At 44.9% G+C, this 25,328-nt stretch overlaps 1 protein-coding gene, 1 non-coding gene and 1 pseudogene across 2 annotated transcripts in view; all 3 read right to left on the reverse strand.

Moving 5' to 3' along the window:
- Nucleotides 1-17,249: 17,249 nt before the first annotated feature.
- The window catches only part of itpk1a (inositol-tetrakisphosphate 1-kinase a), a 315,124-nt gene continuing 307,045 nt past the window's right edge, over nucleotides 17,250-25,328 (reverse strand). Inside the window, exon 11 of the mRNA XM_070879506.1 lies at nucleotides 17,250-17,318. Coding sequence (XP_070735607.1) covers nucleotides 17,305-17,318 — 14 coding nt within the window. The 3' untranslated portion in view covers nucleotides 17,250-17,304. The remainder of the gene's footprint in view (nucleotides 17,319-25,328) is intronic.
- Nucleotides 21,944-22,182, reverse strand: LOC139263603 (U2 spliceosomal RNA; annotated as a pseudogene).
- On the reverse strand, nucleotides 22,343-22,540 carry LOC139263631 (U2 spliceosomal RNA). The gene has a single exon (XR_011593179.1). It is a non-coding gene; the product is annotated as a U2 spliceosomal RNA (small nuclear RNA).

Here is a 25,328-nt window from a genome sequence, read left to right on the forward strand (position 1 = left end):
GGCAGACGTCCCGACGTGTACGCACTCCGATGCGCAGTGAGTGGAGGCCTCAGGACCAGGATCTCTCGTGGGCGCAGCAGGTTCAGGTAAATGCGCATCTTTTTTCCCTTTTTCAGTCAATCACCTGCGGGAAGCAGCCGACCGTGATATCTCGGCCAATATTAATGGCTAGCGACAGGGGAGAGGAGGGAGGGGAGGGGAGGGGTCAGGTCAGAGGTGACATGAGTGCACTTCAGCGGTGTTGCTCAGGCGCTGCATCATATGTTATCGAGAATCATTACATGAAACTATCATAAGCAGAGTAGTCATAAGCAGGACATAACAAAAACTTGAGTCCCAGACAGTTTCCAAGTGGCATAGTGTGATCAGCCAAAAGTTCATGTCAGAACTAATAACATTTAGTGTTCCCAGCATTACATTACATTCTACATTATATTGACATAACATTGAATTACATGTCCGCAGTACAGCCTGGAGATTATGCAGACTTACCCTCCACGAGCACCGGTTCAGCACCAACACGCGTGGCGGTGTGATCACGGGCGCCATCAGAGCTGCAGCGCGTTCCTCCAAGTCGGACTGTTCGACCGTCTTCGGTGGACCTCTGCCCGTCTTACGGAGCTCCGCCCTATTGCTGGCTAATTTTTTCTGCAAAGGTGACAAAAAATATGTGCAACTATTATGGAACACATAGATAGATAGACATCCCCAATTAACCATTCCCAGTCCTTTCCTCAATGACCATTTATGTACCATTAGGATGCAAGTGTTGCATGATGAACACATCAAAGTACAGAAGAGTAGCTCAATGAGATCGATGATGGGAAATAATGCGTGATACCTAGCTTTACAACATAATTAAACGTGACACTACGTTAAGAGTAATTAGTCAGTGCATGATAAAAGTTATTAAGTACTCTCGCCGACCCAACGATATCATTCCACTGGTTTGCTCCCGCATGACGGGCGCGGCAGATGACATCACCTCTGCGATCTCTCGCCAGATTCTCTGATGGACGATTGGGGTGGGTTTTCCGCGCCCACCCCGGGTCAATTGCTCCCAACCAGCCTCCACCTTATGCACCAGCGATTCCTGCGCCTCCTCCGAGAACCTTACAACCCTCCTCCTCCCACCGAGCTCTCTCTCCACCTCGATCTCTTCTCCTTGCATATTTATATTTATAAATATTTATAAATATTGCATAAATTATATATATTTTTATTTATTAAATGCTTTATATATATATAATTTATTGTTTATGATTTATTATTATTTATTTATTAGTATATTTTAAGTACTGACACTGCAAATGCTTATTTCTCCTCTTCCTTCTCACAACTGCTTTCTCTCCTCCCCATTAGCAACGAGCCTCTCGTCTTCTCTGCACATGAACAGAGTTAGCCTTGAGCCCCGAAATTGTAGGAAAATGCCCGCGCATGCCCTGAGAAGAGGAGAGGCTCGATGCTAGTGGGCGTGCTTGCCTTTATACAGGCAAGCAGATCAACGACGCCGGGGAGAGCAACGCTACTGCCCGCTCGGGCCTTCTACCACCACTTTCGACACCGGACTGGCAAAAATCGGGGGCACGGACCTTAGGGATATTCCAGTGGTTCTAAAGACGCAACCACCGGAATACCGCTAAGATTCGGGCGGTGGTGCTGTAAGTGGAAGTTCTAGCCCACAGATTTAAGGTAATTAGCAAAAGAACTAGAAGGGAGATGAGGAGAATTTGTGTTATACAGCGAGTTGTTGTGATCTGGAATATATTGCCTGAAAGGGTGGTGGAAGCAGATTCAATAGTAACTTTCAAAAGGGAATAGGATAAATACGTGGAGGTGGAATAATTGCACGGCCATGGAGAAAGAGCAGGGGAGTATCAAAGGCACAATGGAATGAATGCCCTCTTTCTGTGACTAATTAGCCTCACAGTAACAAATATTTTTACTTGTCTTTGATAGGTTTAACATATGGACAGAACAAATATGAGCAAATCAATCAGGTCCAATGATTGCCAAGGCCCTGAAATTCCATAGGGCTATCATTGGTTTCCCATTGTAACCTCAGTGGGAGACTGGCAGAAATCCCGTCAGCATTGGCATTCAGTCGTTTATATCATTCCTCTGAGGTTTCCATCGGTCTCTCGCTAGCATTACAATTCTGCAGCATTTTATGGCCCGAAACTTTCTGTAAGTGAGATGGTTAAGGATGCCACTGCTGGCTCAGTATTTAAATTCACTAAATTGGACCAAATAGACCAGAAATGTCTAGAATTCAATTCCTGCTCTGTGCTCAGTTAGCCAATCTCAGGTGAGGCAGCAGTGCACCTCAGATAAGGAGGAGATTATGAACTACATCGATCCCTGATCGTAATCTAGCGCTTTCTGCTGGAAACTTCATGTGTGTTGACACTGGGTGTGAACAGGAGCAAGCTTGGCTGTGACCTTTCCCAACAGCCAAATAAGCTTCCAACACTTACTATCTGGGTTTACCCTTTGACAAGATACCAGAAGCTATAATTGCATGCAGATCCATACTGCACCACAAGTCACATCCTTCAGAAGATAAGTGAAAAAACATTATGAGGCACAAATGATAAATATACCCCCCCAGACCCATACACATAACTTGGGATGACAAGTGGCAGGTAATATTCGTGCCATCGAAGTGCCAGGTAATAACCAAAGCAAACAAGAGCAAGGCCAGTCATCTCCCGCTGACTTCAATGGCGCCATCATCACTGAGTCCCCCACTATCAAAATCTTAGGGGGTCATTGTTGATCAGCAGCTTAACTGGACCAGTTAACAAGAGCAGGGCAGAAGCTGGGTACTCTGCAATGAGTGGCTCACCTCCTGACCATCAGACCCTCTCCATCATCTACAAGGCTCTGGTCAGGAGTGCGATGGAATACTCACCACTCGCCTTGACAACGTCCAGGATAGGGCTATTTTCTCGATTGGCACCAACCACTAGATTCAACATCCATTTCTTTCACCACTGGCATACTGTGGCTGCAGTACGTATGATCCACAAAATGCAACAACTCACCAAGGTTACTTCGATAGCACCCACCTCTCCTGTAACCTCTACCAGAGAAGGACGTGAGCAGCAATTTTGTGGGGGCATCGTCACCACCAAATTCTTCTTCTTCACACCCATTCTGACTTACACATATTTCAGTTACTGCATTATTGTTGCAACCCCCTACTTAATACCACTGCAGAGCACCAACACCATGAGGGCTGCAGCAGTTCAAAGAGAAGGCACACCATCACTTTCACAGCGTAATGAAGGATGAATAATAAATGCGGCCTTGCCAGCATCACCCACACCTATTAAAGAACTCACAAACATTAATAAAAATAGTTGGGTCCTCAACTATTGACAATCTATATTAATGACTTGGATGAAGGGACCGAGTGTAATGCAGCCAAGTTTGCTGATGATACAAAGATGGGTGGGAAAGCAAGATGTGAGGAGGACACAAAAAATCTGCAAAGGGATATAGACAGGCTAAGCGAGTGGGCAAAAATTTGGCAGATAGGATATAATGTGGGAAAATGTGAAGTTATCCACTTTGTCAGAAATAACTTAAATGGAGAAAAATTGCAAAGTGCTGAAGTACAGAGAGACCTGGGGTCCTTGCGCATGAAACACAAAATGTTAGTATGTAGGTACAGCAAGTAATCAGGAAGACAAATGAAATGTTGCCCTTTATTGCAAGGGGGATAGAGTATAAAAGCAGAGAAATCCTGCTACAACTGTACGGGGTATTGGTGAGGCCATACCTGGAGTACTACGTGCAGTCTTGGTCTCCGTATTTAAGGAAGGATACAACTGGAGGCTGTTCAGAGAAGTTTCACTAGGTTGATTCTGGAGATGAGGGGATTGACTTATGAGGATAGGTTGAGTAGGTTGGGCCTATACACATTGGAGTTTAGAAGAATGAGAGGTGATCTTATTGAAACTTATGATAAGGAGGGGGCTTGACAAGGTGGAAGCAGAGAGGATATTTCCACTCATAGGGAAACTAAGACTAGGGGACATAGTCTCATAATAAGAGGCCACCCAGTTAAAACTGAGATGAGGAGAAATTTCTTCTCTCAGTGGTTCGTAAATCTGTGGAATATTCTGCCCCAGAGAGCCAGAGAGCTGCGGAGGCTGGGTCATTGAATATAGTTAAGGCAGAGAAAGACAGATTTTTGAGCAATAAGGGAGTAAAGGGTTATGAGGAGCAGGCAGGGAAGTGGAGCTGAGTCCATGATCAGATAAACCATGATCTTATTGAATGGCGGGGCAGGCTCGAGGGGCCAAATGGCCTAATCCTGCTCCTATTTCTTATGTTCTTAAAAACATATACAAGCAGAAAATGGACTCATGATTCTAAACTACAGATTACGGCGCCGGCATCTGAATGGAATGCACACTTACCTGATGGGGACCCTCCTCTGTGAACTTGTCAGCAGACACTGTGTACTTGAGGGCAGCGTAATGGCCCCCCGGGTCCCAGGGACATAGCCTGCGTGGAAGCGTACTTGGGATCATATGAGCCGGTGCTCCAATCAGTAAACAGAACGTCTCTCATTCACCCCGAGTCACTCACTCATGAGTCAACCAAATGTTTAGCGTGGGAAATTACTTGTATGTAAATGTTTGCAACAATCAAGTAAAATGCAGCAACTTTCTATTCGTGTACAAAAATAAAAATAGAGGATAAATGCCAGGCTACAGTGGAATGTTATTTTGTATGTTATTGAACATTTTTGGAAGAGTTTTCTACTCTGATGGGGGCTGACAGTAAGTTTGAAAGACTGACTTGTAGTTTAAGCTTTTAAAATTAAATATGTATTGGGATTTCCAAAAGGTTATCCCCTTACACTGTGCAAACAGCCCCTGCGTCTGTTTGCACCAGCCGTAAAATTTTCATACGTAATTGCTGGGCCATCGGTGGGCAATTAGCCCAACTCTGTGCCAACAATTACGTTTTCAATGTCAGAGCGATGATCTGTCAAGTCGGAACTTGACAGTTCGCAAGTTCGGGATTTAACGCATGCTCCATTTCAAAAGGGTTATGACAGCATACTCTCAGAATATGCCATCATACCCACTGAATGTTCTGCCCCATTTTTGTTCATTTTCATTAGCCATGTCATATGGACTATTTATTCTCTTTAAAAAGTTTTTTTTTGTTTAAGGGGTGTTAGATGCTGGGGAATGTCGAGCTCCCTATGTCAGGGAGCCAGTGTCAGCATTAATCACTCCCAGGTCACGTATAGCACAGCTACATGCAAAGTAAAGCTCCCACTGCTTTGCCCTGACAACATGCCTCAACCACAAGAGTATTCCCTATTGCACCAGTCAGGGACATTGGTAATATTGAATGAGGGATGATATGTTGGTCAGGATACCACGAGAGTTAACCTGCGCTTCTTCATAAAGTGCCATGGAATCTTATAAATCAACTTAAGAGGGCAGAGACAGCCTCGGTTTAATATCTCATCTGAAAGGCAATGCCTTCTAACAATGCTCCATTCCCTCAACACTGCACGGAAGTGTCAGCCCAGATTAACTGGTCAAGTCCATGGAAGGGGACTTAGAACCCTCAACCTTCTGGCTCAAAGGCTAGAATCCTACCACTGATCCAAAGGAGGCACCTTATGAATAGGGTCTTAACTTCTTTTCAGATAATTCTGTTCTTTTTCAGATAATTTCTCCTCCATTTAATTGCTCAAATTTCAGCTGATAGCATAACAAAACCCAGCGAGCCAAAAATGATGTCTGATTGGTTCAGTCCAAACTGAATGGAGATAACGCAGTGAAAGTGCCTAAAGTACCTTTTCATCCAACAGTCTAATTATATCAAGTGTTTTACCCAATATATTTGAAGGTTAATGGCCACCATCAGTAAGCAAGAGAGTCGCAGTCTGCTGCACAATCCTTTACAGAGATATGGATAGACTACAGTGTGGCAATGGGGAGAGCTCAGCATGAAACGAGGGATCAGATCATAGAATCATAAAATAGTTATAGCACAGAGGAGGCCATTCAGCCCATCGAGCCCATGCTGCTCTCTGGAAGAGCACTTCAGCTAGTCCCACTCCCCCGCCCTTTACTTGTAGCCCTGCAAATTATTTTCCCTCGCGTACTTATCCAATTCCCTTTTGAAAGCCACGGTTGAATCTCCCTCCACCACCTTTTCAGACAGTGTATTCCAGATCATAACCACTTGCTGCATAAAAAAGTCTTTCCTCTGGTTCTTCTACCAATCACCTTAAATCTGTGCCTTCTGTTTCTTGACGCTTCCACCAATGGGAACAGTTTCTCGCTATCTACTCTGTCTAGACCCCTCATGATTTTGAACATCTTTATCAAATCTCCTCTCTACCTTCTCTGCTCTAAGGAGAACAACCCCAGCTTTTCCAGTCTATCCACATCACTGAAGTCCCTCATCCCTGGAACCATTCTTGTAAATCTTTTCTGCACCCTTTCTAAGGCCTTCACATCCTTCGTCAAGGTGGAGGGACACAACAGACCTGATTTCTGCCCAGCCTACAATTTCTAACATCATCATTTTGATTAATTTCCCTTTTCCTTCTCCAGTCCAAGGGGTCTGAGACATTCCTGAGTGGAGAACAGCATACAGCAGATTGAAATTTGACAGTTGACTGGTTGAGGGCTGAGAACACAGGGATCTGGTAGAAATGCACCAGAGGGACTTGAGATATATTTAGCACACTTGGCTGCTCATGTTTATCATGCTGAGATCTGCAAGTTGCCAGCTATTATTCTGTTAAAAAAATATCCTGAAAGCAATAAACAAACAGCAATGAACAGTTTCTATTGCTATATAGTTCCGTATGAGACAAACTACTTATGCAAATATCATAAACCTCTTTTAAATGATGAATAACTAACATATTCACAATGCAAAACCAGCTCACTTTTTAATGTGAATATCCTATTTCTGTGAAATGAAACGAAAATATGGGTGAACTTAATTACTTTCCAATCTCTTCCTCACAGCAGCATTTATTGTTCTATAACACACTGACACTAGAATTTCCCAGCCACTACCTCCAAATTAGTTTTCCATAGGTTTAAGTAACTGCATCAAAAATCTGAAGCATTCGTTGTGAATCTTTTGTTTATCAACAATATGGGAATCACAGGAGCTGGCATGTTCACCAACAGCTGACGCTGCCTCCAAAATAGATGCTAGGAATGTAAGCATCAGAATACATTATTGAAACCACCTGCACTATTTCTCATGGTGTGTCGATAACTCTGTGTGCGCTGCATTCCATTGAGCGGCTGTGAGGAACACTGTGTGGACTGTTTCCCATTGATTGAGTGTCAGTAAGCTGTGTGCACTGTACTTTATTGATGATCCTATTAAAAAAAGACTGCTCCCTCATTGGTCTAAATTCACCAGTGAAGTAGCAGTCTTTGAAACCCGCTAGACCCTTAAAGCTCAAAACGCTGTGGTCAACTCAAGAATAATCATATAGGAACAGGAACATAAACAGAAAAGAAAATGCTGCAACTCAGCCTACAGGATTGTGTACAGGACTCACTTGGGGCCATGCAAAATACCTTACCATGTTTGGCTATAATTATGGCGAAGTCTATTAGCTACATCTGTGTGGTCTTGTATTGCAGGTTTGCCAATTGTGGGGCATCTGCAGCGGTCATCTTACACTCAACTGGAGTATCTCTTGTGATTGGTCAGACTACTGCTGTAGAGGACTTGGGCTCTAATCGACAAAAGGTTCTCTTGTCTGAGTTCAATGTGCTGGGAGATTGGACTTTGTGAACCTTGCTGCCAAGAGTTCTGCTGCCATATAGCATGGGCACACTTACTGTAGTGCAGTGAGATTGGGCAGGTCTGGCATGTCATCATAGAAACATAGAAATTTACAGCGCAGAAGGAGGTCATTTTGGCCCATCGTGTCCATGCTGGCCGACAAAGAGCCGCAAGGCCCTTGGTTAGCAGTCCTAAAGGTCACATATAAACCTATGAACAATGACGGAAAGGCAAAGAGCACCCAGCCCAACCAGTCCGCCTCACACAACTGCGACACCCCTTATACTGAAACATACTACACTCCACCCCAACCAGAGCCATTGGGGCAAAGCTAAGCCATGTTTCTATTGCTGGCCAATGAAATAGGAGATGTAGGTGATGGCCCTACTGAATCATCTTCTTCTTCTTCTTAGGCAGCCCCTCGGAGTCGAGGAAGACTTGCTTCCACACTAAAAATGAGTTCTCAGGTGACTGATGAGTCCAATGCAGGACCAACAGTCTCTGTCACAGACAGGGATGGGTGGGTGGGGTGCTTGGGTTATCGTGTGCTCATTCCGTTGTTTGCGCTTGGCTTCCGCCTGCTCCAGGTGAAGAGACTCAAGGTGTTCAACGCCTTCTGGATGCTTCTCCTCCACTTTGAGTGGTCTTGGGTCAGGGATTCCGAGGTGTCAGTGGTCCTACTGAATAAATCATAAATCACCTGCTTGAAGTATCAATGGATAACAAATTGGTGAATGTTACCTGCACTAGCAAGCAGTAGCTCCTTTTGGAACTTGCGATAAAACAACCACTTTTCCATTACTGGATGACAGCCGGGGATGGACCTCAAAATAACAAATAACGGAGCAGTCTATACTATCAATTTTTTTCAAATCTCAGTATTTTATTTCCGCCTCCCTCCATCTCTAACATGCTTGCCTCATGCGGTTCAGGTTTTGTCTGTTACACTCCGATTGCTTGCAGAGTGACAAGAGCGCATTCTGACGTTCTGGTCTGCTATTTGTTTGAGACTCTGGACAACCCAGAAACTCAATCTTCAGGTTTCTCAGCGAGGGACAGGCCTCCAATTTAAAATGTTTGAGACATTTCAAATGCACAAAAGAATCTGAGTAAATTTAAAGATCTTCCTGTGAAATTTGTAACTGTTAACATACTTATGTCAGAAACTTAATAAACAAGATTTACTCTTGAGGTCTATTCTTGGCCACCGCCCAGTAGTTTTGCATTAAATCTTCATTACTGTCTTATCTCACGCGGCTCAGGTTTCCAAATTGCTCAGATTAACAGACCACATCAAATTGAAAACCTTTGTTGTGCTTCCAGTAATAAGGACCTGCTGCTCTCACAGGGATTGCTGTGATCAGGCTTCAATTCTCATCGCACTTGTCCCATGAACTGTATTTTGCAAAGCATATTACACGTCCTGATCAAGTCGTGATTGATAATCCTTTTGAAATTATCATCAACCTTCGTAGTCTCCTGTTGATTGCCAAAAACTCCAGGCTTCAGCTGCTTTTGAGTGATACGTTGCATAACCACGAGGCGCAGGTTTCATTTTTAAGCTGAATGGTGACTCCTCTGTTTACACAGATCGTTAAAGCAAATTTATTTTGTGTGTCCTGAGCAGTTAGTAAATTAAAATAGCTGTTGTTTGGTTCATTCGTTTACTGACTGGGAGACCCATTTTCAACTCCAGGTCTCAACTACTATAAACAAGCAGGTTTTCCCTGGATGAGGGGGTGGGATTAGAAGTTTTGACTGCTTCCTTCTTGTTGTCTGAAGGTAGGACAGAAACCCGGCCAGACCCCTATTCGTGTATGATTTAAGCACATCTCCGAGTGAATTGATTGGTTTGGTCACTGCTCTTATGGAATGGGAAAGAATTAAACAAGCAGACACTTGCAGAATAATTTGATTACTTTTCTTTTAATGAGTGGTTCGGATTTGGAATGCACTGCCTGATAGGGTGGTGGAAACAGATTCAGTCACAGCCTTCAAAAGGGAATTGGAAAAATACTTGAAGAAAAAGTTGCAGGGATATAGGAAAAGAGCTGAAATAGCGACAAAACTATTGAGACGGAAACATTAAGCCTCAATTTTAACTGGGGGCCAGTTCTTGGTGGGTGAGTTTTGGTGTCAATTCAAAACTCACCCAGGGGAGCAGAAAAAGAGACCCCGGGCTATTTTAGCGCCCTGGCCTCAAGTAAAGGCTGCCAGCCAACATTCAACAACAACAACAACTTGTATTTATAACATGCTTTTAATGTAGTGAAACGATTCAAGGCGCTTCACAGGAGTATTATGAGACAAAACATTTGACACCGAGCCACACAAGAATAAAATTAGGGCAGCTGACCAAAAGCTTGGTCAAAGAGGTAGGTTTCAAGGAGTGTCTTGAAGGAGGAAAGAGAGGTAGAGGGGCGGAGAGGTTTAGGAAGTCTTGAGCTTAGGGCCTAGGCAACAGAAGGCATGGCCACCAATGGTTGAGCGATTATAATCAGTGATGATCAAGAGGACAGAATTAGAGGAGCGCAGACATCTCGTGGGGTTGTGGGGCTGGAGGAGATTACAGAGACAGGGAGGAGCGAGGCCATGGAGGGATTTGGAAACAAGGATGAATTTTGAAATCGAGGCATTGCTTAACCGGAAGCCAATGTAGGTCAGCGAGCACAGGGGTGATGGGTGAGCGGGACTTGGTGCGAGTTAGGACACGGGCAGCCGAGTTTTGGATCACCTCTGGTTTATGTAGGGTAGAATGTGGGAAGTGGTGGCAAGCAGCACAAATTTGTATGGCTCAGAGGCCGCCCGCCAACAGCGGGTAAGTCCATGGGTTTGGCTGCCAGGTTGTCCTTCGGGGATTTCCCACTATCAGTGGGGGGACCGCTATCGCAGTAAGGGAAGGCTAAAGTTCCCTTGTCCGGCCCTGTGGAGCACCCTTGCTCCTCCTCATCCCACAAGGAAGTTTTTTAAAAATGTAATTGTACCTTTTGGGGCCTCTCGCTGGGTAGCTCTGGCAGGTATGTTGTTACTCACTGCTGTTGAGTAACTGACCAGGGATATTTTAACTGCGCACCATTTCCTCAGGCGGGCAGGGTTAAAATCAGTAAATCAGTAAATCACCCCCTTATGTTATCCCATGGGTAATTCCAGGGCCTGTGTTTTGTGTTCCCTTTTCATTACCCTCATCACTGAGTACATAGATTGACTACAGAATGATTAATTTTCTGCATACACTGACAGCAGCACTGCACTTCTGTGCTTTCTGCTGCATAAGCAGATTGAATGATAGCTGTGCTGTGCTCCATGCAATATGTTGAAGAGAATAATTTATTGTCAAATCCACTGGGAGAAAGCCTCATTTTTTTACATGTTAATGTATTCCATAGCTTTACCTCATAGATCACAAGCTACGAATGCTGCACAAGAAGACTTCATTTTAATTTCATGTAGAGAGTGAGATTCAATAAAGCTACATCTAGTTTGTGTTGCAATAATGCAGCTGGGTTCGAGATCACCTATATATTTTTGTGATATAGCAGTGAACATTGTTGATACTTGTTAGTTTATTTTATAATCATTGGCATTGCGCTGAAGAATCCAAATATCACGCAGAAAAGGGCTTGTGGATACATAGAGAATATATTGAGATTGGAAGTCTGAAATTTTAATAAGAAGGGAAATGCAGGGCTCCGAGGTAAATCCCCATTCAGTGAATACCTGAGCCATACAGAACAAGAAGGTACCAGGTTCAACCCAGTCCGCTGATCTCAGTCAGGGCGGTGGGAAACTGATTATAATTGCTCTCAGAGCCCTTGGATGAGAGCCCCTGTCCAAACATAAGCAATTTACCATATTAACTACAGTATCATACCCCTCCATAGATAATAATGCTTTGAACTCTCCAATTTTGGTCCGAATGCTTTGTGCATTCACAAACATACCACTCAATCTTTACTCCATTTTTTGGAACATTGAGCCTTATTCTTTTTCCTGGTTTTCTTATTTAATTTTTGAGATCCCTTGCCCCTTCTATAACAGTATTTTTATCTCTCACTATCTCATAGCTGGCTTTCCAGTCATCCCAATAATATCTTCTCTATTTATTTCAACAAAGTCTTCTATTACACCAGCTGTATTAATCTTGTTCTCCCTCTTCAGTCTCAAACATAACTTGGCCCAAAAATTGCGGGCGGATGCCTCCGACCTGAAATACCACGTGCTAGTCAGAGTAGGAATCACAGGATAGCTCAGATGAATACGTGGCTTGAGGAGTGGTGCAGCAGGAAGCGATTCAAATTCCTGGGACATTGGAACCGGTTCTGGGGGAGGTGGGACAAGTACAAATCGGATGGTCTGCACCTGGGCAGGACCGGAACCAATGTCCAAGGGGGAGTGTTTGCTAGTGCTGTTGGAGAGGAGTTAAACTAATATGACAGGGGGTTGGGAACCTACGCAGGGAGACAGAGGGAAGTAGAATGGGGGCAGAAGCAAAAGATAGAAAGAAGAAAAGTAAAGTGGAGGGCAGAGAAATCTAAGGCAAAAAGCAAAAAGGGCCACATAACCCCAAAATTCTAAAGGGGCAAAGTGTGTTAGAAAGACAAGCCTGAAGGCTCTGTGCCTCAATGCGAGGAGTATTCGGAATAAGGTAGACGAATTAACTGCGCAGATAGCAGTTAATGGGTATGATGTAATTGGCATCACGGAGACATGGCTCCAGGGTGACCAAGGCTGAGAACTCAACATTCAGGGGTATTCAACATTTAGGAAGGATAGACAGAAAGGAAAAGGAGGCGGGGTGGCATTGCTGGTTAAAGAGGAAATTAATGCAATAGTAAGAAAGGACATTAGCTTGGATGATGTGGAATCGGTATAGTTGGAGCTGCGGAATGCCAAGGGGCAGACAATGCTAGTGGGAGTTGTGTACAGACCACCAAACAGTAGTAGTAAGGTTGGGGACAGCATCAAACAAGAAATAAGGAATGCATGCAATAAAGGTACGGCAGTTATCATGGGTGACTTTAATCTATATATTGATTGGGCTAACCAAACTGGTAGCAATGCGGTGGAGGAGGATTTCCTGGAGTGTATTAGGGATGGTTTTCTAGACCAATATGTCGAGGAACCAATCAGGGAACTGGCCATCCTAGACTGGGTGATGTATAATGAGAAAGGACTAATTAACAATCTTGTGTGAGACCCCTTGGGGAAGAGTGACCATAACATGGTAGAATTCTTTATTAGGATGGAGAGTGACACAGTTAATTCAGAAACTAGAGTCCTGAACTTAAGGAAAGGTAACTTCGATAGTTTGAGGCGTAAATTGGCTAGAGTAGACTGGCAAATGATACTTAAAGGGTTGACGGTGGATAGGCAATGGCAAACATTTAAAGATCACATGGATGAACTTCAGCAATTGTACATCCCTGTCCGAAGTAAAAATAAAATGGTGAAGGTGGCTCAACCGTGGCTAACAAGGGAAATTAAGGATAGTGTTAAATCCAAGGAAGAGGCATATAAATTGGCCAGAAAAAGCAGCAAACCTGAGGACTGGGAGAAATTTAGAATTCAGCAGAGGAGGACAAAGGGTTTTATTAAGAGGGGGAAAATAGAGTACGAGAAGACGCTTACCAGGAACATAAAAACTGACTGCAAAAGCTTCTATAGATAGGTGAAGAGTAAAAGATTAGTGAAGACAAATGTAGGTCCCTTGCAGTCGGATTCAGGTGATTTTATAATGGGGAACAAAGAAATGGCAGACCAATTGAACAAATACTTTGGTTCTGTTTTCATGAAGGAAGACACAAATAACCTTCCGGAAGTACTAGGGGACAGTAGGTTTAGTGAGAAGGAGGAACTGAAGGATATCCTTATTAGGCGGGAAATTGTGTTAGAGAAATTGATGGGATTGAAGGCCGATAAATCCCCGGGGCCTGATAGTCTGCATCCCAGAGTACTTAAGGAAGTGGCCCTCAAAATAGTGGATGCATTGGTGATCATTTTCCAACAGTCTATTGACTCGGGATCAGTTCCTATGGACTGGAGGGTAGATAATGTAACACCATTTTTTAAGAAGGGAGGGAGAGAGAAAGTGGGTAATTATACACTGGTTAACCTGACATCGGTGGTGGGGAAAATGTTGGAATCAATTATTAAAGATGAAATAGCAGCGCATTTGGAAAGCAGTGACAGGATCGGTCCAAGTCAGCATGGATTTATGAAGGGGAAATCATGCTTGACAAATCTTCTGGAATTTTTTGAGGATGTAACTAGTACAGTGGATAAGGGCGAATCAGTGGATGTGGTGTATTTGGACTTTCAAAAGGCTTTTGACAAGGTCCCACACAAGAGATTGGTGTGCAAAATCAAAGCACATGGTATTGGGGGTAATGTACTGACGTGGATAGAGAACTGGTTGGCAGACAGGAAGCAGAGAGTCGGGATAAATGGGTCGGGATAAATGGCAGGCAATGACTAGTGGAGTGCCGCAGGGTTCAGTGCTGGGATCCCAGCTCTTTACAATATACATCAATGATTTGGATGAAGGAATTGAGTGTAATATCTCCAAGTTTGCAGATGACACTAAACTGGGTGGCGGTGTGAGCTGTGAGGGGGACGCTAAGAGGCTGCAGGGTGACTTAGACAGATTAGGTGAATGGGCAAACGCATGGCAGATGCGGTATAATGTGGATAAATGTGAGGTTATCCACTTTGGTGGCAAAAACACGAAGGCAGAATATTATCTGAATGGCGGCAGATTTAGGAAAGGCGAAGTTGCAATGAGACCTGGAGGTCATGGTTCATCAGTCATTGAAAGTTGGCATACAGGTGCAGCAGGCGGTAAAGAAGGCAAATGATATGTTGGCCTTCATAGCTAGGGGATTTGAGTATAGGAGCAGGGAGGTCTTATTGCAGTTGTACAGGGCCTTGGTGTGGCCTGGAATATTGTGTTCAATTTTGGTCTCCTAATCTGAGGAAGGACGTTCTTGATATTGAGGGAGTGCAGCGAAGGTTCACCAGACTGATTCCCGGGATGGCCGGACTGACATATGAGGAGAGACTGGATCAACTGGGCCTTTATACATTGGAGTTTAGAAGGATGCAGGGGATCTCATGGAAACATACAAGGTTCTGACGTGACAGGACAGGTTAGATGCGGGTAGATTGTTCCCGATGTTGGGAAAGTCCAGAACCAGGGGACACAGTCTTAGGATAAGGGGTAGGCCATTTAGGACTGAGATGAGGAGAAACTTCTTCACTCAGAGAGTTGTTAACCTGTGGAATTCCCTGCCGCAGAGAGTTGTTGATGCCAGTTCATTGGATATATTCAAGAGGGAGTTAGATATGGCCCTTACGGCTAAAGGGATCAAGGGGTGTGGAGAGAAAGCAGGAAAGGGCTACTGAGGGAATGATCAGCCATGATCTTATCGAATGGTGGTGCAGGCTCGAAGGGCCGAATGGCCTACTCCGGCACTTATTTTCTATGTTTCTATGAATCTACCTGGTGGTCCGGGAGGATCAGCGACCTGTGATCCTAGGCCTCCACATGAAGGCCTACATAGAGGCCCACGTATCCCAGGGACACAAGAGCTTTGCAAGCGTCCCTGAGATCACGTGGGCCGACCCAACCAATCAAAGTGGGGGTATTCCCATTCATATTTGTGGTGAGTTCCCTATATACAGAATTAACATAAGTATGAATAGGAATACCCTCAAAAACACACAAACACTTAAACTAATTTTTTTTTAAATCACATATTTAAAATTAATCAAAATTGAATGTAATTAATTATTTAAAACAATAAATTTACATATTTTAAAGGGTCTAAAAATAAACTTACCTTATTTAGCAGGATTTTAAATGTTTAAATTATTGAAAAAAATTTATTTTTCTGTCCTTTAAAAGTCTTACACTGATAAAAGTGAGGCCTTATGCCTGCTTTTATCAGTCGTAAGAATTTCAAGGGCATTCGCTGGGCAGAAGTTGGGCAAATAGTTCAACTCTCCGCCTGTGGAGGCCCTTTACTTCCGGATGCATTCGATCTGTCAAGACGCTTCGCATGACTAAACCCGGAACTTGCGGGGCCCCTATGGACGCGTGAGCACCTTGTATACGCCTGTAGGGGCCGCAAATTCAGGGCCAACCTTTCCTCACCCCCTTTCTATATTAGTTTAGATTGTCCTCCACCACTACTTTGGCCATCCCAACTTGGACATATATCGCCGTTCCTTCATTGTTGCCAGTTTCAAAATCCTGGATACCCTCCCTAACAGCATTGTCGGAGTACTTCCATCACAAGGACTGCAGCAGTTCAAAAATACCGCCCATCACCATCTTCTCGTCGGCAACTAGGGATGGGAAAAAACGTTGGCTTTGCCAGCGATGCCCATATCCCAAGAATGAACTTTTTTAAAATGGTGCTCTCTGCAATATTATTGTTGCCGTTTTGGTTCAGGTGAAGGTTGTCCCTTCCCTTGATCTAGAACTCACTCCAATGCCCCAAGAATGTCTCCAAAAATTGATTTGAGAGGCAAGAACTCGGGTGTGTGGGATTTTAGACACAAGTGCAAACATTGAGCTTTCTGCTTCCTTCATTAAAATTGGAAGATGTGGTATTGAGTTGATGGAAGTGTTGACTGTGAGCATCTCACATGTTAACTAATCACACTACATTTTGAAAGTAAACTCAACTTTGATGGCAGAACACGACATACAAAATCAGCTGAACAGTTTGAAAGCTGTTAATGTGATCACACAAAGATATAAGTGTTACTGGTGACTCTTTAGAATGTACCAGTAGGACAAGGGGCTAGACTTTCCATTTCTACCGTTACCGCCCATATCTCAGCGGTATTCCTGCGGTATGAACTTCTCGATTTTTCAATACCGCCCGAATATCGCTAAGATCCAAAGCCACTAGTTGCGGCTTTTTCCCCCCAGTGGTAGTGGTAGCGGGTGGGCGGGAGCGGTATACATTCCTCATCTAAGGCCAGTGACCTTGGCAACAGCATTACTGTGCATGCGCGTTTTTTTTTCTTCTTTTTCCCACGATTCGGGGGTCAGGGGTCAGCCCACGCACGTGCAGATGAGGAAGGAAGGGGGAGAGAGAGGGAGAGAGAGAGAGAGAGAGGAAAAATTGTTTAACAGCCTGTTTGACAAGCTTATGTTTGCCTATATCTTTGACTGTATACAATAGAATACTATACCAAACACACTATAATACTATTATACGATTATACATAAAAATATTATAAAATGGATATTGAATATCAGTTGATGGTTGAGGCAAAGGTAGGAGGGAGGAACAGAGCAAAGAGATTTACCATGGATGTCCAAGCTGCCTTGCTCCACGAAGTGGAGACACGGTGGGACCAATTGACCCGGGGTGATCGTGGCAAACCCAGCCCCCCTGAATATCAGCGAATATCGGCAGAGATTGCCAAGGCGGTGTCTTCGGTTGCCCAGGTCTGTCGGGGGCCAGTCCGGTGCCGCAAGCGCTGGAATTACCTTGTTTCTGCTGCAAGAGTAAGTAATAACTTTAATAACTTTAATCATGCATTGACTCATTACTTAAAATGTAAAACTGCCATATTGTGATTTTGTTAATCTTGGTAAACTTGGTTTTACACATTGTTATATTGTTTTCCTGTAATTAATAAGATGTTTTCATCATGCATGCTAACATTACATTAATGGGACCGTGTTCAAAGGCATTGGGGTCGGTACTAATAACTGAGCAATTATCTTACACCATGCTATTGTCACCTTTTCAGAAAAAAATTGCTTTCAATAGAGGCGGGCGTTGGCGCACAGGAGGAAGGCCGACAGAGCTGGAAGAGCTCACGGATCTGGAGGAGCGGGCTGCAGCCCTCACAGGGGCACATGATCGTTTGGCCACCCGTGGGGGTGCACCACGTAAGTCACGCATAATCTCCGGGCCGGGCAACCTTCATGTAATATAGTCATATGAACATAATGTATAAATGATGCCAAGTGATGTAATGTAATGCCGGAACCATCATGAAATCTTATTATAATTCCATGCAGTCTCTGTAAATTCTGTTCATGTTCATTGCATGTAGCATCTCTCGGTGATATATAATGCAGTAAAGTTGCTCCTCTACATACATCTGTGCAATGTAAATGTTAAAATGTCACCCTGACCCTCCCTCCCTTGCCCTTCTGCTTACTTCTGTTATGATTTCTAGCTGATCAGGAGCACGCAGTGCCGATTGTAGTGCTTTTGACCAGAGACGACACCGAAGAGGAGGAGGATGATGATGATAAAACCATCGGCTTTCCGACCCACCCCAGGTTGTACCATTGGATGTTGAAGAAGGGGGGGGCTGGCAACTGAAGGGTCCGTAATACCTGCAACCACCTCTTTCCTCAGCTGAATCCACATTTGGCGGGACCAAGCAGTGTGCTGCAGGAAACACCGAGTGGTACAGTTCCCATGCCTAATCCATGGAGGCTGATTGGGCAGGGGAGGCATGCTCGAAGACAGGCAGATGCCGACCTGGACATGGTGGTGCTGTCTAGGGTGAACATCGACATAGGTCGAGAGCTCCTCCAGGTAATTGGTGGACTAGCTGGAAATCGGAGAACACGACGGCAGACGCTGGAATCGGTGTACGACACTGAACCCCAAGGTGTCGTAACACCACCGCCGAACGCACATGGGACTCCGAAGAGAGGTCGTCAGACCCTTCCTCTTCTCCAGATTCCCCACACATGGCACTGCCACCATCACCCCCCTACAGCAGCAACGCTCGGGGCGCCCTGCTGCACAATGCACTGGGCCCAACTCGGGCAGGGGCAGGGGTAGGGGTGATGCAAAAAAGCAATTGGTGGTGAGGTGGAGGGGGCCGGGGGAGAGGCGGTGGTTGCAGGTAGATTTGTTGGCATGTTGGTGGGGGAGGGTTGTTTATTCAAAAAATGTTACCTTTTAATGAAAAATTGTTAACTGTTTACTGTTTGGGGGGGCATTGTGGGTTTAATGTTTAAAGTTTAATGTTTAATTTTTTTCAATCTTGTTGCTTTGTTTACATTTTGTTGAAAATTAACTTTAAAAAGATGTATTTATTATTTCTTAATTTTTTTCACAAAAATCATTTTTCATAATTTCTAAAATGTTATTGAACTTAATAATTATTGTGCAGTGTCTCACTCACTTTTACAAAATGAGGGGTCAACAATCAATGCAAGGGTTGCAAACAATGGCCAGGTAAGATTTAAACTTAACTCTCACCGTTCAAGGAAAGCATTCATTTATGAGTAACAGTTCTGCTGCAGTGTAACTACCACGGTGCTTCTCCTGCGGTGTAGCGTGGGTGGTGTCATGGGCTCATCGCCAGACTCCTCCTCCTCCTCCTCAACATCCTCTCCCTCTTCTGCTTCTTCCTCTGCCTCGTTCCCTCTGTCTTGAGGTGGCCCTGCAGTGCCCTGTGGCAATTCCTGTGCCCTTCTGATTGCCAAGTTGTGCAACATGCAACACACCACAATGAACTCTGTGACCTACCCAGGGTGGTATTGTAGGCTGCCTCCAGAGTGGTCCAGACGTCTGAAGTGCTGTCTTTTCAACGATATTGCGTGTGACTATGTGGCTGTTATTGTATCGATGCTCGGCATCTGTCGGGGGCTTGCGGAGGGGGATCAAGAGCCAGGTGGCGAGGACGTAACTTTGTCACCAAGCATTCAATACTGAACTTGTGGCTGACTCTTAAAGAGGTCGGAGACAGTGCTCTCATGCAAGATGTGCGCATCATGAATGTTCCCTGGAAAATTGGCATTTACTGCCATGATTATTTGCTTGTGGTCGACAACAAGCTGTATGTTCAGGAAGTGGAATCGCTTTGGGTCCCGAAACACATCTGCATCCTCTAAAGGTGATCACAGGACGATATGCAAACAGTCTATTGCATCCTGGACCTTAGGGAAGTTTGCTATTCTCGAGAAACCCAAAGCCCTCTCACTCTGTGCCTCCCTGGTCATTGGGAGGTTTACAAAATCAAACCTTCAAGTGTAAAGCACTTGTGTCACTTGTCGAATGCAGCAATGTGTGGCGTGCTGAGAGTTGCTGCAAATGTTGCCAGCTGATGCCTGAAAGAAGCCCGATGCATCGAATGAAAGTGCCGCAGTAACCTTAACCTCAACGGGCAGCGCTGTCCTGATGGTGCTGGTCATCATCATCATCAACATCATAGGCAGTCCCTTGAAATCGTGGAAGACTTGCTTCCACTATAAAAATTAGTTCTCAGGTGACTGTACAGTCCAATATGGGAATTACAGTCTCTGTCACAGCTGGGACAGACAATGGTTGAAGGAAAGGGTGGGTGGGTAGTCTGGTTTTCCGCATGCACCTTCTGCTCTCTGTGTTTGGTTTCTGCATGCTCCCGGCAATGAGACTCGAGGTGCTCAGCGTCCTCCCAGATGCTTTTCCTCCACTTTGGGCGGTCTTGGGCCGGGGATTCCCCAGGTGCTGGTGGGGATGTTGCACTTTATCAAGGAGGCTTTGAGGGTGTCCTTGAAATGTTTCCTCTGTCCACCTGGGGCTCGCTTGCCGTGTAGGAGTTCTGAGTAGAGCGCTTGCTTTGGGAGTCTCATGTCGGGCATGCGGACGATATGGTCCACCCATTGGAGCTGGTCGAGTGTGGTCAGTGCTTCGATGCTGGGGATGTTGGCCTGATCTTATGGTGCTGGTAGCCTTCAGGTCTCCCTTAATTAGCTGACATATCTCATTGATGACCTCCTTTCAGGAGTGCGGCATTCTAACGCATGCTTTATCGGACAGATCCAGGTATGACCGCTTATGCCTGTAAATGCATTGTGTGTAAGGTCTCCTCTTCCTCAGCTGTCTGCCACCTCTTTGACTGGGCACATAATGCTCTTCAATGAACCTTCTTCCACCTCTATTCTGCAGCATGTAAGTAAGTCTGCATATTGGCTGAGAAATTGCAGGCCCCATTCCTTGAAAAGTCCTCTAAACTGTCAAATATTATTCAATTTTCCTTAAACAACCAAAAAAATTAATCCAGATAGACTACTATACCCTCAGATTATGAGTATTGATTTCAAACACCCTTAAAATCCACACGAATGATTTTACTGCTCCCTCCAACTTGAATCAGCTTTTTCTTCAAGTTCATCCATTTTAAAATATGGCGTCCATACCGCTGGGTTAAGGTCAGGTAAGTGCAGCATTTTCAGGACAGTACATTATGTCGGCGGTAATTTGGGCAAATTGCCGAATTTCGCGCCCGGCGGTAATATGGGCAGTATTTGGGCGGTGCATGTTGAAGTGCTGGGAAAATCACCTAAAACCGATGGGCGGTCAGTTCCATTTACTGCCGGTGGTAATAGGCTGCCGAAATTACCACCGGCGATATATGGGCGGTAAGTGGGCACTAGTTTCCATTTAAAGCAATTAATGGACGGTAATAGCTTACAAAATGGAAAATGGGTGGTAATATGGGCGGTAAATGAGTGAAATGTTGCCGAAAGTCCAGCCCATTATGTATAAAAGTAGGATAGTTAGCTGGATGAAGAAAATGAAAAGATCACATCCTGAATTTTTCCGAGTCTTTAAGATTTGGCACCTTATCGTGTCCTCAGAAAATATCGAAATGCTTCACATCCAATAAATTACTTCTTGAAATGCACTCATTGTTATTTTTTTAGGCAAATAAGACAGCCAATTTGTGCAGAGTCAGGTCCCACAGACAACAAATTAGCAAACTGACCAGGTAATTTGTTTGGTGGTCTTAGTTGAGAGAGAATTCTGTGAGGAATCCCTGCTCTTCTTCAAATAATGCCCTGGAATATTTTTACCTCCATCTTAAGAGGCAGCTGGACCCTCAGTATCACATCTCATCCAAAAGACAGGACCTCTGAAAATTGCAGAACGCCCTCAATACTGCACTGGAGTATCAACCTAGTTTATGTGCTCAAGTACTGGAATAGAGTTTAACCCATTATCTTCTGACTCAGAGGCAAGAGTGCTACCAATAAAGGTCAAGCTGATGTTTTTTTTTTAAATTCGTAGCCAATCGTTCCAATTCTTTGTCAAATCACAAACGCCAGAGGTCACCTTGCACACATCAAGGATCACTCTGCGCCAATGCTCTTAGCCAAAAGGCCTGGAGCCACTGCACCGTTTCTGGAAGTACTGCAATACCAGGTTCGTGCCATGGAGGTGGATGGGTCAGGCCCCCCACACACCTCCGTGGAGGTGGATGGGTCAAGCCACCCCACCCACCTCCTATTTCCAAAAAAGCAAGCATATACCTTCCTGATCCAGGGAGAACCACCCGGAGGTCATGGTGGCTACTCCCCTGTCAGGTCAGTTACGCATGATCTTAGCCAAAAGGCCGAGAAGCGATGTTTTTTTTTTTTTGAAATTCGTAGCCAATCGTTCCAATTCTTTGTCAAATCACAAACGCCAGAGGTCACCTTGCACACGCCAAGGATCACTCTGCGCCAATGCTCTTAGCCAAAAGGCCTAGAGCCACTGCACCCTGGAAGTACTGCAATACCAGGTTCGTGCCATGGAGGTGGATGGGTCAGGTCCCCCACACACCTCCGTGGAGGTGGATGGGTCAAGCCACCCCACCCACCTCCTGTTTCCAAAAAAGCAAGCATATACCTTTCTGATCCAGGGAGAACCGCCCGGAGGTCATGGTGGCCACTCCCCTGTCAGGTCAGTTACGCCTGATCTTAGCCAAAAGGCCGAGAAGCGATGTTGCTCCGTTTCAAAAGAAAGTTTGATTCCATTGGCTAAAGAGTCACATATAAGTTGTGCTAATAGTTTGGCTGAATACTTTCAAAGCTATTATGGCCACAGCAGAATCATATATTGCCGTGTTAATGATAAAAAGTTTCCATAGAGAAGATACTTGCATCACACCAGTGTTTGCTTTTTACCAATCATGAATGCAGAACTATGGTCCCATCGAAGCAACCGTTTTCATAAATAGCATGTAATATCTCACACATTACATTTGCATCAAACTCTGTTACAATAGGATTTGAATTGCTGAGCTCTCTATTCTTTTGCCCCTTAGAAATATAATAATGGCTTCAAAAGGAGGCAGTTTGTATCATATCTCATTAAAATTCAGCCATTTGTTGGACAATAGGGCAGTGTTATGGATGTTTCAAATTCATTATTTCGGATGCACTTATTGAAAAGCTGAAATAGGCTGGGTTACTTTCTATGATCTAATTGTGAAAAAAGGCATTCATAAGCCAGGTCATGTTGAGTGTGTGCTTGTATCTCTTTATTATTTTGTGGAATAAAACTGCAGGTGACCTTTTTCAGTTATTCTCTGTCATCGTTCTGAAACTAAGGCCATTCACTGTAAATTCTAACGATCCATTGCATTCTAGGCTTTGTGCCATATGAAATGAATCATATTTGTTTATTGGACATCTCCAAGACTAATCAATACAGCAGAAATCTATGCCTGCCCTACTGTGGAAAATTAAGTCTTTGTGTTAACCAGAATAAATATTTTATCGGGATTGCCGTCCAGTGATGAAAGAAAAATGCTTTAGCTGATTGGCCGTATTCTGTAATTACCAGTGTTACCTCAGGAATCACAAATGGGTAGCACCAGATGATTTTTCTGCAGCTAATCTGTGTTTGATAAAATGGGGATGCCTCTTCATATATTATATTGAAAAGCTATTTACCGTAGCATTCTGAAATATCTGAAAATATAATATCATTGCATTGTGTTGATTCAACATAATCAGGATTTCTCCCCAATAACACCGAGTTCCAAAAAATATCATAAAGAGTGATACGTCCTTACTACATGCTATGTACGTGGCTGCCCAGTCCCCATTCAGGACACATTTCTTGACTAGGGACAATAGCGGGTCTCTATTTGTCCAGACTTTAATCTGACGGGCTGTCACGGGTGAGCCTTCGCTTCCAAAAGCTTCAACAGCCATGACCATCTCAGCACCATGCTCGGTAGCCCCCTCAGTGGTGGCTAGTGGGAGCCTGCTGAGTGCATCGGCGCAGTTTTCGGTGCCCGGTCTGTGCCGAATTGTGTAGTCATAGGCAGCTAACGTGAGTGCCCACCTCTGTATGCGGGCCGATGTGTTTGCATTTATGGCCTTGTTGTCGGCCAAAAGGGACGTTAGAGGTTTGTGATCTGTCTCCAGCTCAAATTTCCTGCCAAACAGGTACTGGTGCATTTTCTTTACCGCATACACATGCGAGCACCTCCTTTTCTACCATCCCGTAGCCCCTTTCTGCCTGGGACAGACTTCTGGAGGCATAAGCTACAGGCTGTAACTGACCCTTGGCATTGACATGCTGCAACACACTCCCGATACCATAGGACAACGCATCGCACGTTAACACAAGTTTCTTACATGGGTCATATAGCGTTAACAGATTGTTGGAACATAACAAATTGTGTGCTCTATTAAAAGCCCTTTCCTGGCTGTCCCCCCAGACCCAATCGCGACCTTTGCGTAGGAGCACGTGTAGCGGCTCTAGCAGCGTGCTCAATTTGGGAAGAAAGTTACCAAAATAGTTCAGGAGCCCCAGGAACGAACGCAGCTCCGTCGTGTTATGGGGTCTGGGTGCTCTCTGGATCGCTTCCGTCTTGGATGCAGTAGGGCTGATCCCGTCTGCTGCTACCCTCATCCCAGGAATTCTACCTCTGGAGCTAGGAAGACGCACTTCACCTTTTTCAGTCGCAGACCTACCCGGTCCAGTCTGCGTAGCACCTCCTCCAGGTTGTGGAGGTGTTCTTCAGTATCGTAACCTGTAATGAGGATGTCATCCTGAAAAACCACCGTCCCTGGAATCGACTTGAGGAGGCTTTCCATATTTCGTTGGAAGATCGCGGCGTCCGAGCGAATCCCGAACGGACATCTGTTGTACTCAAACGACCCCTTGTGTGTCGTGATGGTGGTCAGCTTCTTTGACTCACTCGCCAGCTCCTGGGTCATGTAAGCTGAGGTCAGGTCCAATTTTGAAAAAAAATTGCCACCGGATAGCATCGCAAAGAGGTCCTCCGCTCTCGGTAGCGGGTACTGGTCTTGGAGTGACACGCGATTGATGGTGGCCTTGTAATCGTCACATATCCTGACCGACCCATCCGCCTTGAGCACCGGCACAATCGGGCTTGCCCAGTCACTGAATTCGACTGGCGAGATGATGCCTTCCCTCAACAGGCGGTCCAATTCGTCTTCTATCTTTTCCCGCATCACGTATGGCACCGCTCTGGCCTTGTGGTGTACTGGTCTGGCGTCCGGGTTTATGTGAATCACTACCTTGGCCCCTATGAAAGTGCCAATGCCGGGTTGAAATAATGAGTCAAATTTGTCCAGGACCTGTGAGCATGATGCTCGCTCCACAGAGGAAATTGCATTGACATCGCCCCATTTCCAGTTCATGACAGCAAGCCAACTCCTCCCCAGTAGTGCGGGACCATCCCCGGGACAATCCAGAGTGGCAACCTGTTCTCCGAATCTTTGTGGGTCACGACTACCATGGCGCTGCCTA

Source organism: Pristiophorus japonicus, chromosome 4 (genome assembly GCF_044704955.1).
Source record: "Pristiophorus japonicus isolate sPriJap1 chromosome 4, sPriJap1.hap1, whole genome shotgun sequence".
Taxonomy (NCBI): Eukaryota; Metazoa; Chordata; class Chondrichthyes; family Pristiophoridae; genus Pristiophorus; species Pristiophorus japonicus.